This window comes from Myotis myotis, unplaced genomic scaffold, assembly GCF_014108235.1.
Source record: "Myotis myotis isolate mMyoMyo1 unplaced genomic scaffold, mMyoMyo1.p scaffold_m19_p_1, whole genome shotgun sequence".
Taxonomy (NCBI): Eukaryota; Metazoa; Chordata; class Mammalia; order Chiroptera; family Vespertilionidae; genus Myotis; species Myotis myotis.
Genome location: NW_023416313.1, coordinates 49151606 through 49176425, shown reverse-complemented (window position 1 = coordinate 49176425; position 24820 = coordinate 49151606). Strand labels below are relative to the sequence as shown.

Genomic DNA, 24820 nt, shown 5'->3' with positions numbered 1-24820 from the left:
TGGGATCTGAATTTAAAGCCCTGGCTGAGGAGTACTGACAAATGTTCTAACAGTGGCTGACATTTCAGTACAAATTCATTTTCATTTTAAAGTAATCAATATACAACTTTTCAGTCCACACCCTTTTCCCTTACCTGGGTCACGTTGAGATGAAACAACGCCAAACAAAACAAAATCGTATTAAAATTATACCGCCCCCCCCCCACCCCGCCCCAATTTACGCCTGTCGTTGCTCTTTTATCCCCCTTTATAAAAATAAGCTAGTGCTATCTACTCCCCATGGGTATTTTTAGCTTCTAACTTTAGGCTGTGGGATTAAAACACCAAACAAACTAATAATCCTCATCTGTTTCCCAAGAGTGTGTCGGGTTGATGAAATAAATTAACGTGTGTGGAAAAAAAAAAAACACAAAAAACTGCGTTTCATAATGTCTCAGAAACGATTGATAGTAGCAGCGGTTGGCCGAGGAATAAAAGTGTCGCAAAAGCCACCGCAGAGCGTGAAGGCCGTGAAAGTAATTTGACCCTCGGAGGCTCCCGTAGTCTAGCTCCTGGCTGCGCGTCCCACGTGCTGCTTCCGGTCCTACCGTGCTGCAAGATTCCCGGCAGGATCTGGGACGGGTGGTAATTGCCATCGGTGTAGGGTGTTTTTTTTCTTTCTTTCTTTCTTTAAAACTGCCCGCCGTGGAGTTCGTCAGCAGCCAAAATGTCCAGCAGAAACAACAACAAACTGCCCAGCAACCTGCCACAGTTACAGAACCTGATCAAGCGGGACCCGCCGGCCTACGTGGAGGAGGTGGGACTGCGCCGCGGCGACGCTAGAGGCCGAGGCGCGCCTGGTTGACACGAGTGGGGTTGGGGAGGCGTGGAGTGGAGTTGGGGATCCTGGCTGGCCGCGTGTGCTACCGTTAGGTTCTGGGGTCTGTCGGGAAGGGAGAAGGGGCTGGGAAAGGGACATGCCTTAAGGCGCGTGGTCCACCCCTTGGAACTCTGCCCCTTCGGATTTTTCTACCTGCTCCGTAGACCTTTAAATACCGCATTTTGCTTTAGGGAGACAGATGGCGCGCTTCCAACCTCCAACTTCCATGTAGGTTTCTCTGCCTTTTCTTTTCAGAAACTCCTAACTTGAATTCATTGGTAACACTTGACGTGTCGTTTCTCAGGATGCTTGCGACCGACGTCTGTTTGCCCCGCGCTCTGCGGTGGGTTGTGTCGGGAAGGAGGTGAATTCTCAGGTATAAGGGATAGACAGGGGCTTAGTCTAGTTTGTGAAATCAGGATTCAGTCGCATCGGAAGCGGGCATGACCTGGATGTCAGAATTTGCTTCGGGGAAAGATGAGGTTAAAAATTAGGTTAGGTTCAGATTGCGAGGGACTTTGTATGCTGATTTCATACAAATTGTGAACAATAAGGGTGTTTGAGCCAAGAAGCGACAAAATGAAAGTGGTGATTTTGGTACTATATTAATTTGGCAGTTGTGTTCCTCAGGCACCCGTTTCCTGCGGGCGTTAATGAGAGATCTGCTAAGCATCTGCTGCCATTGTTTGTGCTGCTTCCTCACTAGATGGTGGTTTGTTCAATGGCTAACAGTTACTCATCTTTTGCCCTTCTCATTTTCCTCCTGCCCCAGCTTTTCACTTAGAAATGTTTAATTGAATGCTTTTTACCAAATAGCAGTTCCAGTGGTTTAGGTCACCAGTGTAGAAAGCCTTTCCAAGGAAAATAAAGAGTAAGAAACAAATACAAGAAATTAAGTAATAGGTGAGACGCTAACGATGTGTAAAGCTGTGTACACAACCATTGACAAAGTAATAGTTGTAGCTGTACAGTGCTGTGTTTAAGGACATTGTTTTCACAGCTAACTAATCCTGACCCTGCTGTTGACCAGTTGTGTTACTTGGAAGCATTAATCACTAAGCCTTTTTAATATGTAAGAAAGACATAATTCTTACTTCAGAGAATTGCTCTTTCATTCACTTGGTGAATGCATATGCAAATCCACACATACTATACCTACTGTGTGTCAGTACAGTTCTAGGCACTGGGGATACAGTGATCAATAAGACAGATCTGAGAGCCTTCTTCTTGGACTTTTGTTCTAGATGGTAGACATACAGTGGTAAGGACTATGAAGAAAGTAAATTTGTATATGAATATGCCTCGATAGTGGTGGCTGGGCTGGGGTGGGATTGGGGAAGAAGTGGGAAAAGGATCTTGCCGGAAGCACACTGAGTTCTGGGGTGCTCTCCTCGCTCTTGCCAATGGCAATAGGGAGTCAAGAGGAGATGGGGTCTTACCTGAAGCATGTAGGGGCTGCATGCTATCTGAAGTCCTATTCTTGGAGAAAGCTGAAGGCCTACCAGTTTTGTTGGGGAAATCAAGAGTTATGTTTTTTAACCATGCTAAGTTTAAAATGTCTGGTAGACATCCAAACAGAGACATCAGACAATTAATTGGATATATGGATTTGGAGGTCACTAACCATTTAGGGCTTGCAGTATTAAGAAATATTCGTCCTCATAGTGTCTGTCTGTCTCTTACTCTCTCACTCTCTGGTACACACACACTCAAAGCTGTGGTCTATGGATGAAGAGTAGATACATGGAACTAATTGATGTCTGGTGTTTCAACTTTCTTAAGTTGTTGTTAGGATTAAACATAATTAAATGAGATAATGGACACAGTGAGCTTGGCATATAGCAAGTGATGAACAAATGGAAGCTATTATCATTATTTCTGTGTGTCTATTGTTTTTGGTTGTTAATACATCCTATCTAGAACTCCAGGATAGAATCTAAATCGGTATTTAAAAGAAGAAGGGAATTTTGACTGGAGTGCTTCATGTACCTAAGAAATACATAATTTACATTTTCTGACATGGTGTTTTTCTGCTGATATAAGTGCTCTGTATGCGCAGACTATGTAGTAAGAGTCATTTAGATAGTAAATGTCAGAATAGGGCCAGAACCTGAGTTTTTGACTCTTGGCTTTACTGTTCTTTACACCACACCACCTAAATTTCTAATGATAAAGGAAAGGATCTTTAGATTACCTGTGATGTACATAAAGTTTCCAACACTTACTTTGAAAGTGCAGATAAGGAAAGAGTTTCTGCATACTTTTGCCACATCATTTTCTCCATGTCACTAACCAAGACTTAAATATACTGAGCAAGTCATATAATAAAAGGTGACCAACTTAAATTTTATTTTTCTACAGTTTCTACAGCAGTATAATCACTACAAGTCCAATGTGGAGATTTTCCGATTACAACCAAATAAACCCAGCAAAGAACTGGCAGAGCTGGTGATGTTTATGGCACAGGTAAGAAGATAATTTCTATGTAAAACAAAGATCAGTTATTACACATAGTTTGCAGAATATTTTTCCAGTAATATCCAACCTCATTCCATTCAGGAATGAAAGCTTCATTTAAAAAAAAATTTTCCCCCTTTTTAAAAAAATGTTTTTATTATTACTTTAATTTTTTTTAATATATATTTTTATTGATTTCAGAGAGGAAGGGCTGAGGAAGAGAGAGAAAAATATCAATAATGAGAGAAAATCATTGATCAGCTGTCTCCTACACACCCCGCTTGGGGGATCAGTCCCACAACCTGGGCATGTGCCCTGACTGGAAATCGAATGGTGATCTTCTGGTTCATAGGTCGAGGCTCAACCATTGAGCCACCACGACCAGGCAGTTTTCCCTCTTTGCAAATTTACTTTCTCTGTATGGTGAGTTGGAAGATTTTGCTAGAGCTTTTCACAGAACCATCCAGAGCAAAATTTCAGACTTTTTGTTTTCTTCAAATTCATTATAAAATCAGATTCTAAATCATGTCACACATTTTAATAAGACTAAGAGGAAATATGAAAGGAGTCAGAGAAATTTACCTGTAGAAGAAAAAGATATGATTTGGAGCCATCTACCTCTATGAAATAGCCTTTATTCCCCTTTTGCAGAATTTTGCAGAAAATCCGAAATATATGCACATGAATCATAGGAGAGAAAGACAGACTTCAGAAGAGTCTTTGTTTTGTTACAGATTGGCCACTGCTACCCGGAACATTTAAGTAACTTTCCTCAAGAGTTGAAAGATCTTCTTTCCTACAATCACACTGTCTTGGATCCAGATCTTCGAATGGTAGAGCCAGTATTTGGATTGATAACTTGTGCTGTGTTCATGTGTATTCTTATAATATGTGTTTAAATGAAAATAGCCTCTTGGCTAAACATCTTTCTAAATTGTGTAACAAAATGTGTCACCGCTTAAAATCCTTCTGTGGCTTCTTATTTAAACTTAGAATTAGACGCCCGATGCACGAAATTCGTGCAAGGGCCTTGGCCCTAACCCCCGCCCGCCACTGCCACCACGGCCGGTGGCCTCTGTGCCTGCCTCGGCCGGGCGGCCTCTGCCGCCTCTGCCTCAGCCCCCACCCGCTTTGGCTTTGTCTGGAAGGAAGGCTATCCAGAAGGATGTCCAGTCTAATTAGCATATTATGCTTTTATTATTATAGATAAAACTCAAACGCATTATCATAGCCTGTAAGTTCTTACATCATCTGCTTCCTGCCTATATGTGTGTGTGTGTGTAATCTCATTGTCTTTTCAGTTATACTCTTTTTTCTGATCTTTCAGCATGCTAACCCTCCTAAGATGTTCTTTTCCCTATTGAATAGGTGATTCCTTCTAGTCATTCAAATATCATATGCCTGAAGAACTTTAATTTCACCTTATGGTTTGTATAATGCTTAATTTAATAAATTTATTCATTAAATAGCCAGTTTGAACATTTAAATATTCTTACTCTAGTGGTTGACATTGGGTCCTGGCCAAGATCCCTTTACCAAGCCAGTGCATCCATTTCCCCTGCCTAATGGCCCCCAGCTGCCCGTTCTCTGGAGCATTGTTCTCAGCTAAATGGGAGGCCTAGTACCTGAGAGGTTGACCTTGCAGCTCACAGCTGGTACCTGACCAACCCAGTGGTATAAAAAACCCTGACCCTGTTCCTCAAGGTGGGTCCCACTCTCTGTTGCAGTTTGTACTTCAGGGCTTGTGATTTGACTAGAGCTAGTCTCAGCCAGGGACACATCCTTGCTCAGCTTTTCTCTGCCTTATTTTACTGCCTTACTTCCCTTCTAGACAAACCACTGTAATGAATAGGGCTCTACTTCTAGGGAACTCAGCCTTAGGCATTTTAAAATTGTATACATCAGCTTTCCAAACACCTTTATAGCAAGTAGAACTTACATAAATATTATGATCACAAAACATTGATATCTTATACAAATATTTGTAAAAATGCTAAGTCCATATGTTTAACTCTGTTTATACTTCCCTAAGATTTTTTTTTAAAATATATTTTATTGATTTTTTACAGAGAGGAAGGGAGAAGGATAGAGAGTTAGAAACATCAATGAGAGAGAAACATCGGTCAGCTGCCTCCTGCACACCTACTGGGGATGTGCCTGCATCCAAGGTACATGCCCTTGACCGGAATCGAACCTGGGACCCTTGAGTCCACAGGCCGATGCTCTAACCGCTGAGCCAAACCGGTTAGGGCAACTTCTCTAAGATTTTATTAATTTGATTAGGCCCAAACAAAAAAAATGTCATCTCAGACAAACCAAGGTTGCAGGTTTAGGGTTGTCAACTGGTTAACCCTTGGGGTCATAGGACCTGATAGCACAGAAGGCTTCAAACTCCAACCATTAGTCAGAAGCCTTTTACTTAAGTCATGGAGCTTTTCAAGTTCCTCTGGGTTGTACAGATTTGAGATTTTGAGCATGGAGACTCAGTGTCTTTCCAAGTAATTAGGTTTTCTTTAAGTTTTGTGTAGCTAATAGTACCAAACCAAACTGGTCTGCAAAGCATCCTATATAATAAAAGGCTAATATGCAAATTGTCCTCTCAACCGAGAGTTCGACCTGGAGTTCAACCAGGGGGCAAGGCCGATGGCAAGCCCCATCGGGACGGGCCAGCTGGACCCCACCAGTGCACGAATTTGCGCACTGGGCCTCTAATTATTAATAAACAAATGTGTGTATGTTTCTTTATAGTATTTTATGATGATTAGTAGGTTTTTAAAACACTAGTTAAAATTTTTCTTTGCTAAGAGACAAGGGATTGAATCTGTAATTAGCATTCCTTTTTAGAAGAATCATTTAGAACATATTGATGGATCCTCTTTTTACTTGGCTATTGTGATGGCCACCTTCAAACTGTCACCACCTGTCCGGTGGGAGCTTTTTCTTTCAGCAATAGCCCTGATGTTTTTAAAGCATCCTTGCATTCTGGCAGAAATAGTTCCAAACCCTTTCTTACTGTTTGTCCTGCCCCAAGACAGCTATTTTCCAAGGATTATTTGTTCCATCCAATGGAGAAGAGAATTAGAGGAAAAATTTGAGTGATAAGGGTACTCATAAAAGTTGGTGGTAAGCAAGAGTACTGCAACTTTTGTTGTAGTACTAACAATACTTCAAAAGAAGGCCACAAGTTCAGATTGATTATTCCAGTTTAGTGTATGATGTTACTGTTGTTAGCCCATCTTTCTTATCTTTGTGGATTCATTGATTACTGGGGTTTTGTCAGATTCTGACCTCCCTGTGTAAAGTAGCCACAATGTATCATATATATATTACCTTGTTTTACTTCCTTTGTGACATTTATTATCTGAGATACTCCTGTTTATGTGCTTACTTGCTTGTCTGTCCTCTCTTCTGCTACACCCCCCAGTGTGTAAGGCCCATGAGGGCAGAGACTCTCTGTTCTGATGCCTGATTAATAGGCTCTTTTGTGATTTACATGCTCCATTTTCTTAACTTTATCATTATCTTATAGTATATTTTCTTTTCCTTCCTGAGACATTTTGCAAAGCTTTGATCTTGCTGAGAAATAAGAATCTCATCGATCCATCAAGTTTACTAGAACTATTCTTTGAACTTCTGCGTTGCCATGATAAGCTTCTGCGAAAGGTAAAGAGCAAAATTGCTTTTTTCATATATCTCATTTTTCCTTGCAGTAACATAAAACTTGTAGAGTGAAGTCTTGATGCTTCACATTATTGGATATAGTTAAGAATAATTTTAATAGGAAAAAAATCGACCATTTTTTGCATGCAATATGGTGGTAATAGCTAAACATTTATTAAATGCTTACTTTTTGTCAGGTACCATTCTCAGAGCTTTTTAGATATTTCTTTGTTTACTTGCTTAATGATATAGGATTTATTAGTAGTAGTAGTGATAGTAGTAGTAGTATTTTATAGATGAAAAGGCTGAGATAGAGTAACATACCCAGAGTCACACAGATTCTGAGTGGTGGAGCAGGAATATAAACCCAGGCAGTCTGGCTCCAGAACCCAATCCCTTTTCTCTGCACTATAGTGACTAAATCAGAGCGTGGACTGAACACTCATAGCCATAACTGCCCCAACCTCAGTCCCCAAGAAACTCACTTTTTTTGTTATTACTGTTTTCCTATGACTTTGAATTTGCTTACATAAGTAAGATCAGAAGCTGAAGGTTTATAAAAGAAATTTAAGCAAAAAAAATTTAAGTTCACATTCATTAACTTAGTAGTTTTTTTCAAAGTGTTTAGAAACTGCCACCATTTGATATTAGCAATTGTACTTCTTGGTCTAACTCAGCCGTGGGCAAACTACGGCCCGCGGGCCGGATCCGGCCCGTTTGAAATGAATAAAACAAACAAAAAAAGACCGTACCCTTTTATGTAATGATGTTTACTTTGAATTTATATTAGTTCACACAAACACTCCATCCATGCTTTTGTTCCGGCCCTCTGGTCCAGTTTAAGAACCCATTGTGGCCCTCGAGTCAAAAAGTTTGCCCACCCCTGGTCTAACTTGTAGGATAAAAGTTGTTTATAGGAACATGTTTTGGGCACCAATGATACTTGTATTGCCAACATGATCTTGCATGGAGTTAGGGGCTCAGAAAATGGAGCAACTATAATTCATACACACTTCATCCATTTAAATGGACTATTCAGTGGTTTTTGGTATACTCGCAGATTTTGCAAGTATCACAACAATCAATTTTAGAACATTTTTATCACCCTTGAAAGAAATCCCATTCCCATGAGCAATTATTCCCCATGCCCCCATCTCTCCCAATCCCTAGGCAACCACCCATCTATTTTTGGTCTTTTTGATTTGCCTACTCTGGATATTTTATATAAATGGATGCAGACAGTATGTAGCTTTTTGTGTCTGGCTTCTTAGCATAATGTTTACAAGGTTTATCCATGTTGTAGCATATATTAGTATTTCTTCATTTTTTGTTGTTGCCAAATACTATTCCATTGATGATTATACCACATTCATAGGTTATTGGACATTTGGGTTGTTTTCACTTTTTGACTATTTAAGAGTGGAATTATTGGGTGATATGGTAACTCCATGATTAACCTTTTCAGGGCAGTTTTCCTTTTGCATTTTAGCTGTTGCTTTTTATTTTGTTTTTGGTCTCTTTTGTGATAAAATGTAAAGTAGATAATATTAAATCCTCTTGTACATTTGTACTTTTCTCCAAATTAAGCAAAGTTTGAAATGTTGGTTAATATATATATGTTTTTGTTTCTTTTCCTCAGACTTTATACACGCATATTGTGACTGATATCAAGAATATAAATGCAAAACACAAGAACAATAAAGTGAATGTAGTAAGTATCCTTTTGTTTTCCATGTTGCAGCATTGTACCATCAGTGTATTAAGGCTTCTTTCTCCTCTTTTTCTTTAGGTCTTGCAGAATTTCATGTACACCATGCTGAGAGACAGCAATGCAACTGCAGCTAAGATATCCTTGGATGTGATGATTGAACTCTACAGAAGAAACATCTGGTAATATATATGTATTTGTCGCTTGAGAAATAGAATTGTTTGTTCATTTGTAATTACTACAGAGCACATGCACAATTATTTTTCTTGATCTTGAGTAAGAATGGAAGTAAATACGCAGAGGCAGCAACACTGGTTACCATTTGTTGAGCACATACACCTTATATTACACTAGGGATCCAGTGCACGAATTCGTGCACCTTGAAAGGCACTGTAGGCCGTGAGGCTGCAGTGGGCACAGGGGCGGGTCTCAGCCCATCCTCCATGCCCCTGCCCAGCCCCCCCACCGCGGTCCCGGTCCCCTGTCTGCTGGCAGCCCCGCTCCCACTGCCTGACAGTGCTGGCCCTGCTCACACCTGCTGATGGCACAGAGCAATTGGGTGCGAGCAACTGCTGCTGCCCCAATAGCCCCTCAGGAGGAGGGGGAAGTGGAGAAGCCCTCAGAGGTGATCAGGGCCGGCAGATGCTGCTCACACCTGCTGATGGTGCAGAGTGATTGGGGCCAGCGCTGGTAGCAGGTGTGAGTGGCAACTCTGGTGCCAGCAGCGGGTGCAAGCGGGGCCGGCGCTGGCAGCAGGTGCAAGTGCCTAGTGGGACAGTGGTGCACGGGAACAAAGAATTTTCAGTAACCATCAGAGGCTCGCCCTGATGACAGTGACCAGCGCCCCACCTTGGTCTACCACCCCCACTCATCTGTTCCACCATCCCACCGCAGCCAACACCCGCCATGTTCTGCATGCGCCCTCCTGGTGGTCAGCACATGTCATAGCAACTGGTTATTTGGTTGTTCCGCCATTCAGTCTATTTGCATATTAGGGTTTTATATATATACACTAGAGGCCTGGTACACAAAAATTTGTGCACTCGGGGGGCGAGGGTCCCTCAGCCCGGCCTGTGCCCTCTCGCAGTCAGGGACCCCTCGGGAGAAAACGACCTGCTGGCTTAGGCCTGCTCCCGGGTGGCAGAGGGCAGGCCCAATCCCTATGTGCAGCCCCTGGTCGGGCTCAGAGCAGGGTCGATTGGGGAGTTGGGGTGCCGCCCCCTGTCATACACAGAGCAGGGCGATCGGGAGGTTGTGATTCCACTCTCAGTCACGCTCAGGGTAGGGCCGATTGGGGGGTTGGGGCACCGCCCCCTGTCACACTCAAGGCAGGGTCGATGGGGAGGTTATGGCTCTGCCCCGTCACACACAGAGCAGGGCCCATGGGGGGGGGGGGGTTGGGGCGCCGCATCCTGTCACACACAGAGCCGCAGGGCGATCAGGAGGTTTGGGCGCTGCCCCCTGTAACGCTGATCCTGGTGCCGGGAGGCCTCACGGCTCCGCTGATCCCGGTGCTGGGAGGCATATTACCCTTTTACTATATAGGGTAGAGGCCTGGTGCATGGGTGGGTGCTGGCTGGTTTGCCCTGAAGGGTGTCCTGGATCAGGGTGGGGTTCCCCACTGGGGTGCCTGGCCAGCCTGGGTAAGGGGATGATGGCTGTTTGCAGCTGGTCACACATCCTTCAGGGTGGGGGTCCCCACTGGGGTGCCTGGCTAGTCTGGGTGAGGAGCTGAGGGCTGTTTTCTGGCTAGGGGTGACTGAATCTCCCAACCGCTCCTTTTTTTCTTTGTTTTTTTTTTTTATTTTGGGCCAGCTTTAGCTTTGAGGCTTGGCTCCAGCTCTTAGGCCTCCGCTGCTGAAAGTAGGTTTCTGGCCTTTGCTTACAATTTTGCGATCCTGCTGGCTGAAGCCATGCGGACTAAAGCAGGTTTCTGTGGTTTTGTTTAGCTTCTATTTTTGTAACTATGTTTCAAACTGCCAGCTCAGAGGCCTGCAGCGGCAGGCGGGGAACGTTGGAGTCCTCCATCACTGAAGTAAGCAAGCCTCATGTTAGTTTCAAGCTGCCTGGCTGCCGGCTGCCATCTTGGCTGGCAGTTAATTTGCATATCGCCCTGATTAGCCAATGGGCAGGGTAGTGGTCGTAAGCCAATTACCATGTTTCTCTTTTATTAGATAGGACTAGAGGCCCGGTGCACAAAAATTTGTGCACTCGGGGGGGAGGGGGAGTTCCTCAGCCCGGCCTGTGCCCTCTCGAAGTCAGGGACCCCTCGGAAGATAACGACCTGCTGGCTTAGGCCCGCTCCCGGGTGGCAGAGGGCAGGCCCAATCCCTAGGTGCAGCCCTGGTCAGGCTCAGAGCAGGGCCAATTGGGGAGTTGGGGCGCCGCCCCGTCATGCACAGAGTAGGGTGGATTAGGAGGTTGCGATGCCACCCTCAGTCACGCTCAGGGTAGGGCTGATTGGGGGGTTGGGGCACCGCCCCCTGTCACACTCAAGGCAGGGCCGATGTGGAGGTTATGGCTTTACCCCATCACACACAGAGCAGGGCCCGTGGGCAGCCAGGGGTTGGGGTGCTGCCCTCTATCACCCACAGAGCAGGGCCGATCAGGTAGTTGGGGTGCCGCCACTCTCACACTCAGGGCAGGGCCGATGGGGAGGTTATGGCTCTACCCCATCACACACAGCGCAGGGCCCATCGGGGGGCGGGGGGTTGGGGCGCCTTCCCCTGTCACACACAGATCAGGGCTGATCAGGGGGTTGAGGCGCTGCACCCTGTCACACACAGAGCCCCAGGGCGATCAGGGGTTTGGGCACTGCCCCCTGTCACGCTGATCCCGGTGCCAGGAGGCCTCTCGGCTCCGCTGATCCCGTTGCTGAGAGGCATATTACCCTTTTACTATATAGGATAGAGGCCTGGTGCATGGGTGGGACTGGCTGGTTTGCCCTGAAGGGTGTCCTGGATCAGGGTGGGGGTCCCCACTGGGGTGCCTGGCCAGCCTGGATGAGGGGATGATGACTGTTTGCAGCTGGTCACACACCCTTCAGGGTGGGGTCCCCTCTGGGGTGCCTGGCCAGTCTGGGTGAGGGGCTGAGGGCTGTTTTCAGGCTGACTGAAGTTCCCAACTGCTCCTTTTTTTCTTTTTCTTTTTTATTCTGGGCCAGCTTTAGCTCTGGCTCCAGCTCTGAGGCTTCTGCTGCTGAAAGGAGGTATCTGGTTTCTTTCGGTTCTGTAGTCGAAACACTGTATAACTCCAGCTCTAAGATCCTGGCCTCGCTGAAAGCAGGTTTCTGGGGTTTTGTTTAGCTTCTATATTCGTTACAATGTTTCTTAAACTGCAGGCTCAGAGGCCGGAAAGCAGGCAGGGAGCGTTGGTTTCCTCCGTCACTGAAGTAAGCAAGCCTCATGTTAGTTTCAAGCTGCCTGGCTGCCGGCCGCCATCTTGGCTGGCAGTTAATATGCATATCTCGCTGATTAGCCAATGGGAAGGGTAGCAGTTGTACGCCAATTACCATGTTTCTCTTTTATTAGATAGGATTGTTCTCCGTTCAGAACAAAGTAATGCAGCTTATCTGGAATTATTCACATTTGATAGGTATTGACACTAAAGTTCATGGAGTTTAATTTTAGTAACTAATAAAGGACATAGCTAAAATTCAAACCCAGATCTGTCTTGACTCTGAAATCTGTGCTCTTTCTTCTTTGCCACTCTGGCAATTTTCAAGTCAATTTTTCCTATTTTTATAAAATGTCATGTTTTATGAACTTTGGTTTATTGATATAGTGCCTCCAACTCATGTGTTTTGCTTTTCTTATTTATTTACTTACAATAAAAGTAGTAATATTCATTGCAACAGAAAATTTGAAGAAGCCAGAAAAGTCTTTTTAAAACATTATTGATAGTCTCACCACCCAGAGACAGTCACTATTAATAATTTGTAATTCCTCCTGCCTTTTCTTTAGCATGAATTTTTACTGTTAGAATTTTGCTACATTAATAGTTTTTTATTTGTTTCACTTCTCTTCAATGGGCTCCCATTCCATTAAAGTTTTCCTAAGGGCATCTTTTTGTGTGTTTTTTTTTGTTTGTTTGTTTTTTTAGAGAGGAAGGGAAGAGAGAGAAGCATCGATTTGTTGTTTCACTTTTTATGCTTTCATTAGTTGATTCTTGTATGTCAAGCATGTCAAACTCAAAGGCTAACCTGGGCCAAATAAACAAGGTTTAAGTTTATGTGAGCTGCAAAAAAAACACAAAAGCTTCAATTTTCATAGAACTGTAGGTTTATTTCAATAGAGACATGCTAAATACAAAGGGCTGAAATAAATGAGTAATTGTTAACATAAAATTATAGAACATTTTAATAAAAATTAATTTTCTCTTGAACCTCAACTTACCAGACATTGAATAATTGCACAGATTAATAAGCGTAATGCAAATAAACCTATTTTTCTTGTTCGCTGAAAGTGAAATATTTCCTGTTGAGCACACCAAACAAGTCAGTACAAGACTAATGTCGTGGCAGTCAGCTGCTAAAATATTCGCTGCTAATATTAGTGGAGAGAAATGGTGCGCCTGTGCATAAGGTGCGTAAGGGAAGTGAATGCAACGCAATTATAGTAATCAGTCATTAGAGAACGTTGTAGTTCGTTATTAATAATTATGTATAACAGCAGTGATGGTGAACCTTGAGCTCGGCGTGTCAGCATTTTAAAAAACCCTAACTTAACTCTGGTGCCGTGTCACATATAGAAATTTTTTGATATTTGCAACCATAGTAAAACAAAGATTTATATTTTTGATATTTATTTTATATATTTAAATGCCATTTAACAAAGAAAAATCAACCAAAAAATTGAGTTCGCGTGTCACCTCTGACACACGTGTCAGGTTCGCCATCACTGTATAATAGGATATTGTAAAAATTAAGTTACGGAATTTTTATTAAACGTTTCTTACATACCGTTATATTGGCTGGGCTGCAAAAATATGCACTGTGGGCCACATGCAGCCTGCCGGCCATGAATTTGACATGCTTATTGTATGTGCCCTGCTCAGGGATCAAACTCACAATCTTGGTGTATCGGGATATTGCTCAAACCAACTGAGCTACCCAGCCAGGAAAATGAGCGCGTCTTAATGACTGCGTAATTTTCTGAAGTAAGACTGAGCTTTAGTTTAATTAGTATTAAATTAAGTAATCAAACTGTGGTTGACTAGCAACTTATGACTTTTTAAAATTATTATAGCTCTGAATTCTAACAAGTCAGAAATGTTTATTATATTATTTATTTTGTGCCCTTGTGCTGTCAAATACAATAGAATGAAAACTTACTTTATAACATTCATTTGTCTTTCCCCAGGAACGATGCCAAAACTGTCAATGTTATAACAACTGCGTGTTTCTCTAAGGTCACCAAGGTGAGCATCTGTGTGGCTGTGTGAAGGCACTGTTTGTGAGTGGTCTGCTTCTCCATAGAGAGTAAAGCAGAATGGTATACGAGGAAGAGGGAGTATGTAGTTCATTTTACTGGTGCTCTGTGTATATGCCATTTCCTGCTTCATCAACCTGTGCTTTAGAAGAGTCAAAATTATCATGAAGGTTCCCCCCCCCCCTTTTTTTTCTTTTAATATATTTTTATTGATTTCAGAGAGGAAGGGAGAGGGCGAGAGAGATAGAAACATCAATGATGAGAGAGAATCATTGATTGGCTGCTTCTTGCAAGCCCCCCACTGGGAATTAAGCCCACAACCTGGGCATGTGCCCTTGATCGGAATCGAACCTGGGACCTTTCAGTTCACAGGCCAACGCTCTTTCCACTGAGCCAACTGGCTAAGGCTCCCCCTTGTTATTGAAATTATTGGGATGCCACTGGTTAATAAAATTATAATGGTTTCAGGTGCACAATTCTACATATGAGTCTTGTAAAATGCTGTATATTAAACAATAGTGTTGATTTTATGTTTTTCCTATAATTGTTGACTATTTTATTGGGCTCAGACACAGATGAAAGATAATTAAGGATATGTTTGACTTTCTATTAAAAGGACTGTAATGTCACTTTTTTGTAGGGGGGAAGTAGAAATTCTTTTTTTTTTTTTTAATATATTTTATTGATTTTTTACAGAGCAGAAGGGAGAGATAGAGAGAAACATCGATGAGAGAGAAACATCAATCTCTGCCTCCTGTACATCTCCCACTGGGGATGTGCCCGCAACCCAGGTACATGTCCTTGACCGGAATCGAACCTGGGACCCTTCAGTCTGCAAGCCGACGCTCTATCTATCCACTGAGCCAAACCGGCCTCGGCAGAAATTCTTTTTTTTTTTTTTATTGTTTTTTTTTTATTTTTAGCGAGAGAGAGAAACATTGATTTGTTGTTCCTCTTATTATGCATTCCTTGATTGATTCTTGTATGTGCCCTGACCAAGAATCAAACCCACAACTGTTATGTATCAGGATGAGGCTCTAACCAACTGATCTACCAAGCCATGGCATGGAAATTCTTGACAGTCTACTTGAAAGATAACTATGTAGAGCCTAGATATTTTTATCTAACATTTTTTTTAATTATATATTTTTTAGGACAAGTAATGTTATAAAAGCATTATGTTTTAATTGAGAAAATTAGCTCAAATCCCATTTTTAATTTTTTCTTTAGATCCTTTTGTGTACACTTATATAAAGAGTAGGCAGAAGTATTTATTCTTTGTTGTAAGGTGGGATGAGTAATTTTTTGTTCTGATTGATCTTTAGATATTAGTTGCTGCTTTAACATTCTTCCTTGGGAAAGATGAAGAGGAAAAACAAGACAGCGACTCAGAATCGGAGGTTAGTTTAACCATAAATGCTTCTGAATTTTACAGCTTATGAGATTTCATTATTGCTTTCAGGGAAAATGGTAAAATCCATGACTGCTTACATTAGAAAGGAACTTACATGTTACATTTATCCTTTATTGAGTTCTGCCATGTGGAGATTTTATAGTTTAGAATTTGTCACTTAAGTTTAGTAAGATTGGTTAAGTAACTAATAAAACTTAGATTCATTTACCCTTGTTATTAGTTCTAAAGCAGTTACTATACCTCACTATATAAACTTAGAATGAAAATTGCTGCCAACACATTTTTAAAAAAATATATTTCATTGATTTTTCACAGAGAGGAAGGGAGAGGGATAGAGAGTTAGAAACATCGATGAGATAGAAACATTGATCAGCTGCCTCCTGCACACTCCCTACTGGGGACGTGCCCACAACCAAGGCACATGCCCTTGACCGGAATCAAACCTGGGACCCTTGAGTCCGCAGGCTGACGCTCTATCCACTGAGCCAAACCAGTTAGGGCGATGCTGCCAACACATTTTTGAGGTGAGTATTGACATCATAGAAGTTCAAAGTCGGGGAATGGAGAGGAGTAATATCATGGCATCTTTAAAAGGAAAAATCAAGATATATGAAATTTTATTAATTAAAAAAGTACTTTTAATTAAATTTAAAAGGAGAAAAATTTCCCTTCCTATTTTAGCATTTTTATAAGAATACTGAAATCCTATATAATAAAAGGCTAACATGCAAATTGTTCCCTTGGAATTTGACCGACTGGGAATTCAACCGCTCACTATGATGTGCGCTGACCACCAGGGGGCGGCACGGAAGGAAGGAAGGAAGGAAGGAAGGAAGGAAGGCAGGCAGGCAGGCCCTGGCCAGCAGCCAGGGGAAGGAAGGCCCCGATCATCCCTGATCATGGGCCTCTAGTCTATATACATAAAAGGCTAATATGCTAAGTGTCTGACCGGTTGCTATGATGCCCACTGACCACCAGGGGGCAGCTCAACACAGGAGCTGCCATGACGCACACAGAGAAACCTGGTGCCCACAAAGCAACACTTGGCTTCCCCCAAGTGGGTCACAGGCCCTGCCACCACCCCGGAGTGACACCCCACCAAATCGCAGCCAATGCTGCCGAGACTCCATGGCACAAAATGCGGCCCACAGCCCAACCCAGTCCGGAAACGGTAGCTGTGGGCGCTGGGTAACGACGTCATATAGCATGCCTGTCTTACTCTCCCTAGCCTCTTTGCGTTTTTTCAGCTCAGGAACACGCCTTGCTTTATAGCCAGGTGCAAACATTTCACACTTTAACCAAATGTCTGTGAAGGGTTTTTACGTGCCTCATCTCATTTGATCCTCACAGAAGTCCTGGAGTAGGTAGATAGGAGACTTGGTGGAATCCTATTTTCTTTTCATTAACTGGAAAATGGAGATTTAGAAAGTTTAGAAACTTGACCCAACTGAAAAGAAGTAAGAAATGGTGGACCTTGAAAATGACTTCAGGTTTTCTCACTGTGCAAAATATAGTCAAACACTGCTACAGTTAAATATTTTACCCTTTGTTCTCCCAGTGTGATCTACAATAATAATCTGCTTCGTGTTGATATTTACTGCTGTGTTACTGACAATTACCTGAAAGAGAAATTGGGGTGCTTCACTGAGCTGGAAAAAGTTTAGCTACATCAGAAAGCAGGTCTAATTAAGCAAGTTTATTCTATATATATAAAACACTAAGTTGACTTGCACATGCGCGATACATATAAAGCTCTCGCTGGCGCCAGTTGTATGTGTGTGTTTTGACCTGCCATTGTTGATCGTGAATTTGGTTGACACTTCTATTATAGAGAAAGGGCGAATAGCAATATTAAAATATTTCTTCTAATTAATTTTCTTTCAATGTGCACAAATTCATGCACTGGGCCACTAGTATATAATAATATTTTGTAATTCATTTTATCTTATTAAATGGTGTATGAGTAATACATTTTTATTGTAAAAAGTTTCAGATACTATAGATAAAATAGAAATTTGCTTGACCCTGTGTTATTTCCACTTCCCCATCCCTTCTTCACAGATAACCATTTTGTTTTCCCTTGCAGTTATATATGTAGGTGTGTATATGATTGTCTTATATGCACAGTAGGTTTTTATTTTTTTATTTTATTTTTAATATTTTTTATTGATTTCAGAGAGGAAGGGAGAGGAATACAGAGATAGAAGCATCAATGATGAGAGAGAATCATTGATTGGCTGCCTCCTATACACCCCACACTGGGGATTGAGCCCGCAATCCAGGCATGTGCCCTGACCGGGAATGGAACCGTGACCTCTTGGTTCATAGGTTGATGCTCAACCACTGAGCTATGCCAGCCAAGCCACAGTAGGTTTTTAAAATATGTAAATAATACACATATTATACTGCAGATTGCTTTCTTTGTGTCAATATATACTTACCAATGCATTTAGAGCTTATTCTGTTAGTATATGTAAATCTGCCCTATGCTTTTTTAAAAAAATTGTTGACACTATTACAGAGGTCCAACATTTACCCCTCCCCTTTGCCTGTTCCACCCAGCCCCTGCCTCCCCATCTCTCTGGCTATCACCATACTGTTGTCTATGTCTGTGGGTTATGCATCTTTGTTCTTTGGCTAATCTCTTCAACCTTCTTTCCAGCCCCCTACCTCTACCTCCACCCCCTTCTCCTCTGGCCTTTGTCAGTCTGTTCCATATATCCATTCCTCTGTTTCTATTTTGTTCCTCTCTGTCATATGCTTTTACCCTACACATCATATTTCTGAATATAAATGGATTATAGTTAAAAATTTTCCTGTTCATAAGTACTTGTTTCCAGTTTGTTTTTCAAATTAGAGCAAAGTTGCAGTCTGTCAATAAATTATACTTTAATAAAAATTAAAAGGAAAATTAAAAAAGAAGGATCTCTTATGCTTTGAGACATCATAGAGGGACCTGGAGAGCATTATGCTAAGTGAAATAAGTCAAAGAAAGACAAGTATCACATGATCTCACTCATATGTGGAATCTAATGAACAAAATAAATTGATGAACAAAATAGATCCAGAGACATAGAAGCATGGAACAGACTGATGAATCTCAGAGGGAAGGCAGGGGTGGGTGGGGAGAGATTAACCAAAAACTTATATGCATATATGCATAACCCATGGACACAGACAGTAGTGTGATGAAGTCTGGGCAGGGAAGAGGTACCGGGTGGAGGAGGTCAATGGGGAAAAAGAGGGACATATGTAATACTTCCAACAATAAAGATAAATTTTAAAAATATTGATATTTTTAAAAAAAGAAAATACAAAGGTAAAAATCAATGCTGCAGTCAAAGTCTTTGTTTTTGCCTGTTTGTGCACATGGGAAAATATTTTTTATTGACTTTTAGAAATCCTGTTCTTTTTTTTTTATTTATTGATTTTTTACAGAGAGGAAGAGAGAGGGATAGAGAGTTAGAAACATCAATGAGAGAGAAACATCGATCAGCTGCCTCCCGCACACCTCCTACTGGGGATGTGCCCGCAACCAAGGTACATGCCCTTGGCCGGAATCGAACCTGGGACCCTTCAGTCCACAGGCTGATGCTCTGTCCACTGAGCCAAACCCGTTAGGGCTCCTGTTCATTTTTAATGGCTGTGTTCAAAGAGTGTAAGTATGAAGAAGTGGTTGAAAGGATTACTCTTAGCTTCTATGTAGACTTTCCTTATTTACAGTTTTACAAAGTAGGTGTTTTTTTTTTAGGATGAAGGACCAACAGCAAGAGACCTGCTAGTGCAGTATGCCACAGGGAAGAAAAGCTCCAAGCACAAGAAGAGGTTGGAAAAGGCTATGAAAGTGCTCAAGGTGAGATTTGTACCTGGGAAATGAGGGTAGGAATCATTAGAATGTAGAAAAGGTTTTTAGCAAAAGCTTTTAAGAATTTAAAATAAAGCACATTTCTAAAAGACTTATAGAAGAAATGTGTAATGAGTTTTTAAGCACTAATTTTGGGATGAATTTAATTTTCAGCTCTAGCAAAATCTGTGACTTGAATAAATTAGATTAAATTTACTTTTCACTTCTGATTGAGATGATCTATATTAGGATCTCTTTGGTAGGCATATCTTCTCAGAAGAGTACATGAATAAAATACATTTTATATTTTGTAATGATTATTCTGAAAATCATTAATTTGGCCCTTATGTGGTTAATTTTTATATTGCCAAATTCCTTTAAGTTTTACTAGTGAATCTTAAAAGACAAAAACCATCTATCCTCTTTTTATGAAAGAAAGGTTTTTGGAACAAAAACTTTTGCCTTCTTTTTAAACTGTGTGGTGGACTTGATCACAGCTTTTAGCACATTAGCACATTTAACCCCAAGGGCCTCATTACTGTAATCCAGAAGGTAAATGTTTTTTCTTTCCCTTTGTTTCAGAAACAAAAGAAGAAGAAAAAACCAGAGGTGTTTAACTTTTCAGCTATTCACTTGATTCATGATCCTCAAGGTACTATAATTATGACTTTGCAATTTCTTATTGGCTTGATCTCTGCCTAGTTAGTTTCCTACCTTCAGAGTTACCAGGGAATATAAGATCCCTGGGGCTTAGTAGACAATCAGTAAATACTTAGTTGTTACTAGTTGGTGGTAGCTGTTACTAGTTTATGTTCTGAAACAGTGATTCTCAGTCATAGCAAAATAAGAAAAACATGAAAGAACAGCTCTCTCTAAAATTTTTATTTTAACAACACAATAATGGTAGGACAACATTGTGCTTGACAAAGTGAAAAACTGATGATCTTTTGTCCTTTTTTTAAAGAAAAAACAAAAAACTGGTCTGTGGAAACCAAAAGTTTGAGAAACCATATTCTAGAACACCAGTTCTCAAACTGGAATGCAAATTGGACTCACTTAGAGAATTTGTAAACTATACTGGTGCTTGGGTCCTGTTATCCCCAGAGACTGATTAGTTGGTATTGGGTGCAGTTGGACATTGGGGCTTTTATTTTTATTTTTTTATTGGTATTGATTTCATAGAGGAAGGGAGAAGGAGAGAGAGAGACAGAAACATCAATGATGAGAGAGAATCATTGATCAGTTGCCTCCTACACACCCCACACTGTGGATTGAACCGGCAACCTGGGCATATGCCCTGACCAGGAAATCAAACCATGATCTCCTGGTGCATAGGCTGATGCTCAACCACTGAGCCACACTGGCTGGGCGACATTCGGGCTTTTAAATGCTCTGTACAGTAGTGTTTGCTGGCCCCTCCTCTAGGTCAGTGTTTCTCAAACTTTAAGGTGCATATAGAATCACCTGGAGATCCTGTTAAAGTGCAGATTGACTCAGTAGGTCTGGCTTGGGACCTGAGATTCTGTATTTCTGCAAAAGTACCGTGTGGACCAGCTGCTGGTGGTCTGTGGACCACATGCTGAGAAACTGAAGTTGAAGAACAACTGTTAAATGGAGCACCTATTAAACAGTCACTCAGCATGTTGATGCTAAAAACCTTGAGCATCCTTAAGACCTAACTTGCGGCATTATTGAAGCTGTATTGACCCGTGTGTGAATCTTTTCCCCTTCTGTCATACTGCTGTTGATACCATCCTGGTTCAACAGAGTGACTTCAGGTACAGCCATACCAGAGTCGCTGATCTAACGCCTGCCTTTCTCTACATCTGTAAGATAATGTTGTACAGACCATGGACCCATAGTGTACTTTTCTGATACTTTCTTTTAGATTTTGCTGAAAAACTACTAAAGCAGCTAGAGAGCTCTAAGGAGAGGTTTGAAGTGAAGATGATGCTCATGAACCTCATTTCCAGATTGGTGGGAATTCACGAGGTTTGAATTACATTGTTTCTCTTGGTGGATATTGGAAATAGAATTATTTTTGCTAAAAGAAAGCCTCTAAGGTAGTAGAGTGGCTTAATTTTATCCCCCAAATCATTTAAATTTATACAATTTAGAGAAGAATAAAATCTTTTACTCTGAAAATACTATTTTTATAATTTTTTTTCTTATTAGTAAGTATGAATGTTAAATTGTATATATATTTATGGACAGACATTTTGTGTTCTATTTTTCTTATTTAACTTTGTTTCACATACATTTTTCTGAGCCAACACAACCTACATATTTTTATTGCCTATTACTACATTTCACAGTTTATTCCTTCATAGCTTTCCTAAGTTCCAGACCCCTCTAGTAGGAGATTGTCATGTTTGCAAAGCTGTGCTCATTTATTTTATATTAAATTAGACTGCAAGAGCTCCTTGGTGATATAATGTATATATATTTGTATATACATATGGAAACTTCACACACACTCTTGGACCAAATGGCATTGTAGAAGAGATTCCCAAAAATTTAGGCTGTGAAGAAATGACCATTGAGGTTGTTCCCCATCATTTTGCTCTTGTGACTAGTGCTGCTATTCTGAAAATCATTGAATAGGTTGCTTTCTTCAAAAAAAAAAATTTTTAATTAAAAAAGTAAAGCAGGTTTGGCTTATTTACTGAAAATTAAACAGTATAGACATAGATCAACTTAAAAATGAAAGCACTCATTCTCTTTCTCTAAGAAAAACAACACTTTAGTGAATAAATTGCCTTTTCTCTATGGTCTACAGATCAAAGGCAGGATCACCAAGTCAATTCTTGATATATTTGTGTGGTAATTTTATGTCCAACCTGAATTTGAGCTTGATAACCAAAAGCGATTTGTAATTTAAGCATGGTTGATGGAAATGATACAGAGTTTCACAACTGACTACAATTGGACATCCATCTTTATATTGAACCCAAACCTTCCCTGTTACTTTGGCCATGGTTTTATTCTGTGGCTAAAATAGAAAAAATTAACTTATTTTCACATAATGAACTTTGATAAAGACTAGTCCATCTCCAAATTTCCTTTTCTTAAAGTTAAAAATTGCAACTGCTTGCCCTGGCCAGTGTGGCTCAGTTGGTTGGAGCATTGTCCTATACACCAAAAGGCGGCAGGTTCAACTTCCAGTCAGGGCACATACCCAGGTTGTTGGTTCAACCCCAGATGGGAGGCAACCGATGCATGTTTTTCACATCAATGTTTTTCTCCCTCCTTCTCTCTCCCCCTCTCCCTTTCTCTAAAATCGGTTTTAAAAATGGCAGTTGCTTGAATAACTGGACCCATGTCACCTTGATTAGGTGTACTCCAGAGTGGTAGTGTTTTTTCTCTAAAATAGAGCTCTGGTATTTAATAATAAAACCAGAATTGTGGTGTTTTGGGTGATCAGATTATACTAGATGCTATTTAGATTTGAACTTAGTGATATAATTGGATTTGGAAAAGTGAACTTATAGTTTAGCTTCAGTTACAGAAATTTTAAAGTTTGCGTTTTTCCCCCCACAGCTTTTTCTTTTCAACTTCTATCCCTTTGTGCAAAGGTTTCTGCAGCCCCACCAAAGAGGTAAGCCGCCCACTCATATGTTCCTTTGGTCATCTAGGTCATCTAGGGGTTAAAATAACCATCCAGAATTTTTTCTTCTGTAATTTGTAAAGATAAAGAGTTAGGAGTGAGATGTGTTGTTTCAGAGAAGGGGAGAGAAACTCATGTTTTCTTTCCAGAATCTTCCCTGGGTTAATTGTTCTGCTCATCAACTTTAAAAAACAATTATGGGTGGTGGGGGTGGAAAGACCAATAAATTGGTTTCTCAAAGCAAGTCTTTTTTTAAAGTAGTCCTTCATCTGCAGTTTTGCTTTTATAGCTTCAGTTACCCAAGGTCCAAAAAAAAAAAAAAAAAATGTAAATGGAAAATTCCAGAAATAAACAGTTCATAAGTTTATATTGCACACCATTTTGAATAGCTCCTTCAAAAGTGTAACATTAGCACAATATAGCCAATTTCTTCCTTGAAACTTAGGGTGGTCACAAGGGAATAAAGTAGTCAGATCCTATATATGTCCAGGTGAAAATAAGAGTTTTAGGGAAAGAGGAAGCAAAATAAGGACAGTAGGGAGTGCTGGGGCAGGTTCTATTTTAGATTATGTGGTTAGAAAAGACATTTTGATAAGGCAGCAGTTGAGTAGGTGCTTGAAGGAAGCAAGGGGGCGGAGTGTTCATGTGGAGTAAGCAGCAGCATTAGGGCCAGAATGTCCTTGCCATGTTTGCTATAGTTCAGAGAACAGCAGTAAACCAACAATGACCTCTCTAACCTCTTACATTTTTAGAAGTAACAAAGATCCTTCTGTTTGCTGCACAAGCATCTCATCACCTAGTACCCCCAGAGGTGAGAAGTCTTAAACCTTACTTCTGTCTGGATCTAGTGCATTGCAGTGTTACCATTAAGTGTATCATGTGGCTTTTCCCACAGGGATTACTGTCCCTCCCACCCTTATTTATTTATTTATTTATTTATTTATTTATTTATTTATTTATTTATTGAGTAGAAGCGACTTTAACTCTTAGGGAGATATATACAGAAGTTTACTTACAGAAACTGAAAAAAAATTTACTATAGGAAGTAAACTGTTTTGAAGAAGTTGTTGAGAATTCTTATTTTAATTGCCAAGTTTTATGATGGGAGGTCAAGAATATGAGTAAGTTTGTCCTTACTTTTGGTTAAATGTGATTACTTTTCAAAGCTGATAATGCCTTTCTTTGATTTAAACAGTATTGGGAATGGATTATCCTGGGTCAAAGCAATTTCTTTAATCCATATTGAAAACTAACCTTAAAGGAGAGCAAAATTTAATCTGAAGTTCGCCACAGAGACGAAAACCCAAAGTGGAGTATTTTTATCTGTCTTCCTCAGTCTTAATTCCGTCACACTCCCAAACTGGAGGTGGAATGCTGTTTCCTACTGTGAATAATCTGTTGTGCTTCATCCTCAAATATTTGGGTAGGTGCAGATATCTTACCAGCACTCTTCTTTTATTCCCAATTCAGGTCATTCAATCCTTGCTCATGACTGTGGCCAACAATTTTGTTACCGACAAGAACTCTGGGGAAGTCATGACAGTAGGGTATGTAGAATGTGGCTGGAGGCACTGGATGTTTTTAATGTACTAGGTTAGCTTTACATGACCAGGATGGAAGTTTCAGCTGGGAGTGTGGCCTCAAAATATGCTTTAGTCTTCTCAGGAGGCTTGATATTTTTACTTTATTGGTCAGAATTTTGAGGAGGGAGTCAGAGAAAAGGTATTTGTCTTTCTAATCAACACTTTGTTTTTTTACTAGCTTCACTTTTTCAAATGAATGATTTTTCTCCTGTCTCTACCCTGAATTCATATCTTCCCCTGGAACAAATGATGTATTGCT

At 40.8% G+C, this 24820-nt stretch overlaps 1 protein-coding gene across 3 annotated transcripts in view; it reads left to right on the top strand.

Moving 5' to 3' along the window:
* Positions 1–572: 572 nt before the first annotated feature.
* The window catches only part of SDAD1 (SDA1 domain containing 1), a 35166-nt gene continuing 10918 nt past the window's right edge, over positions 573–24820 (top strand). Inside the window, exons 1-14 of one of the 3 annotated variants that reach the window (XM_036336834.1) lie at positions 573–796; positions 3221–3325; positions 4051–4149; positions 6869–6979; positions 8616–8687; positions 8766–8866; positions 14045–14102; positions 15439–15513; positions 19279–19380; positions 19954–20023; positions 21260–21363; positions 22912–22969; positions 23731–23789; positions 24449–24525. In XM_036336834.1, coding sequence (XP_036192727.1) covers positions 707–796; positions 3221–3325; positions 4051–4149; positions 6869–6979; positions 8616–8687; positions 8766–8866; positions 14045–14102; positions 15439–15513; positions 19279–19380; positions 19954–20023; positions 21260–21363; positions 22912–22969; positions 23731–23789; positions 24449–24525 — 1181 coding nt within the window. In that variant the 5' untranslated portion in view covers positions 573–706. Of the gene's footprint in view, positions 797–936; positions 1088–3220; positions 3326–3967; positions 4150–6868; positions 6980–8615; positions 8688–8765; positions 8867–14044; positions 14103–15438; positions 15514–19278; positions 19381–19953; positions 20024–21259; positions 21364–22911; positions 22970–23730; positions 23790–24448; positions 24526–24820 lie in introns of those variants that run through there. The other 2 variants (XM_036336852.1, XM_036336843.1) reach the window with 2 other exon arrangements.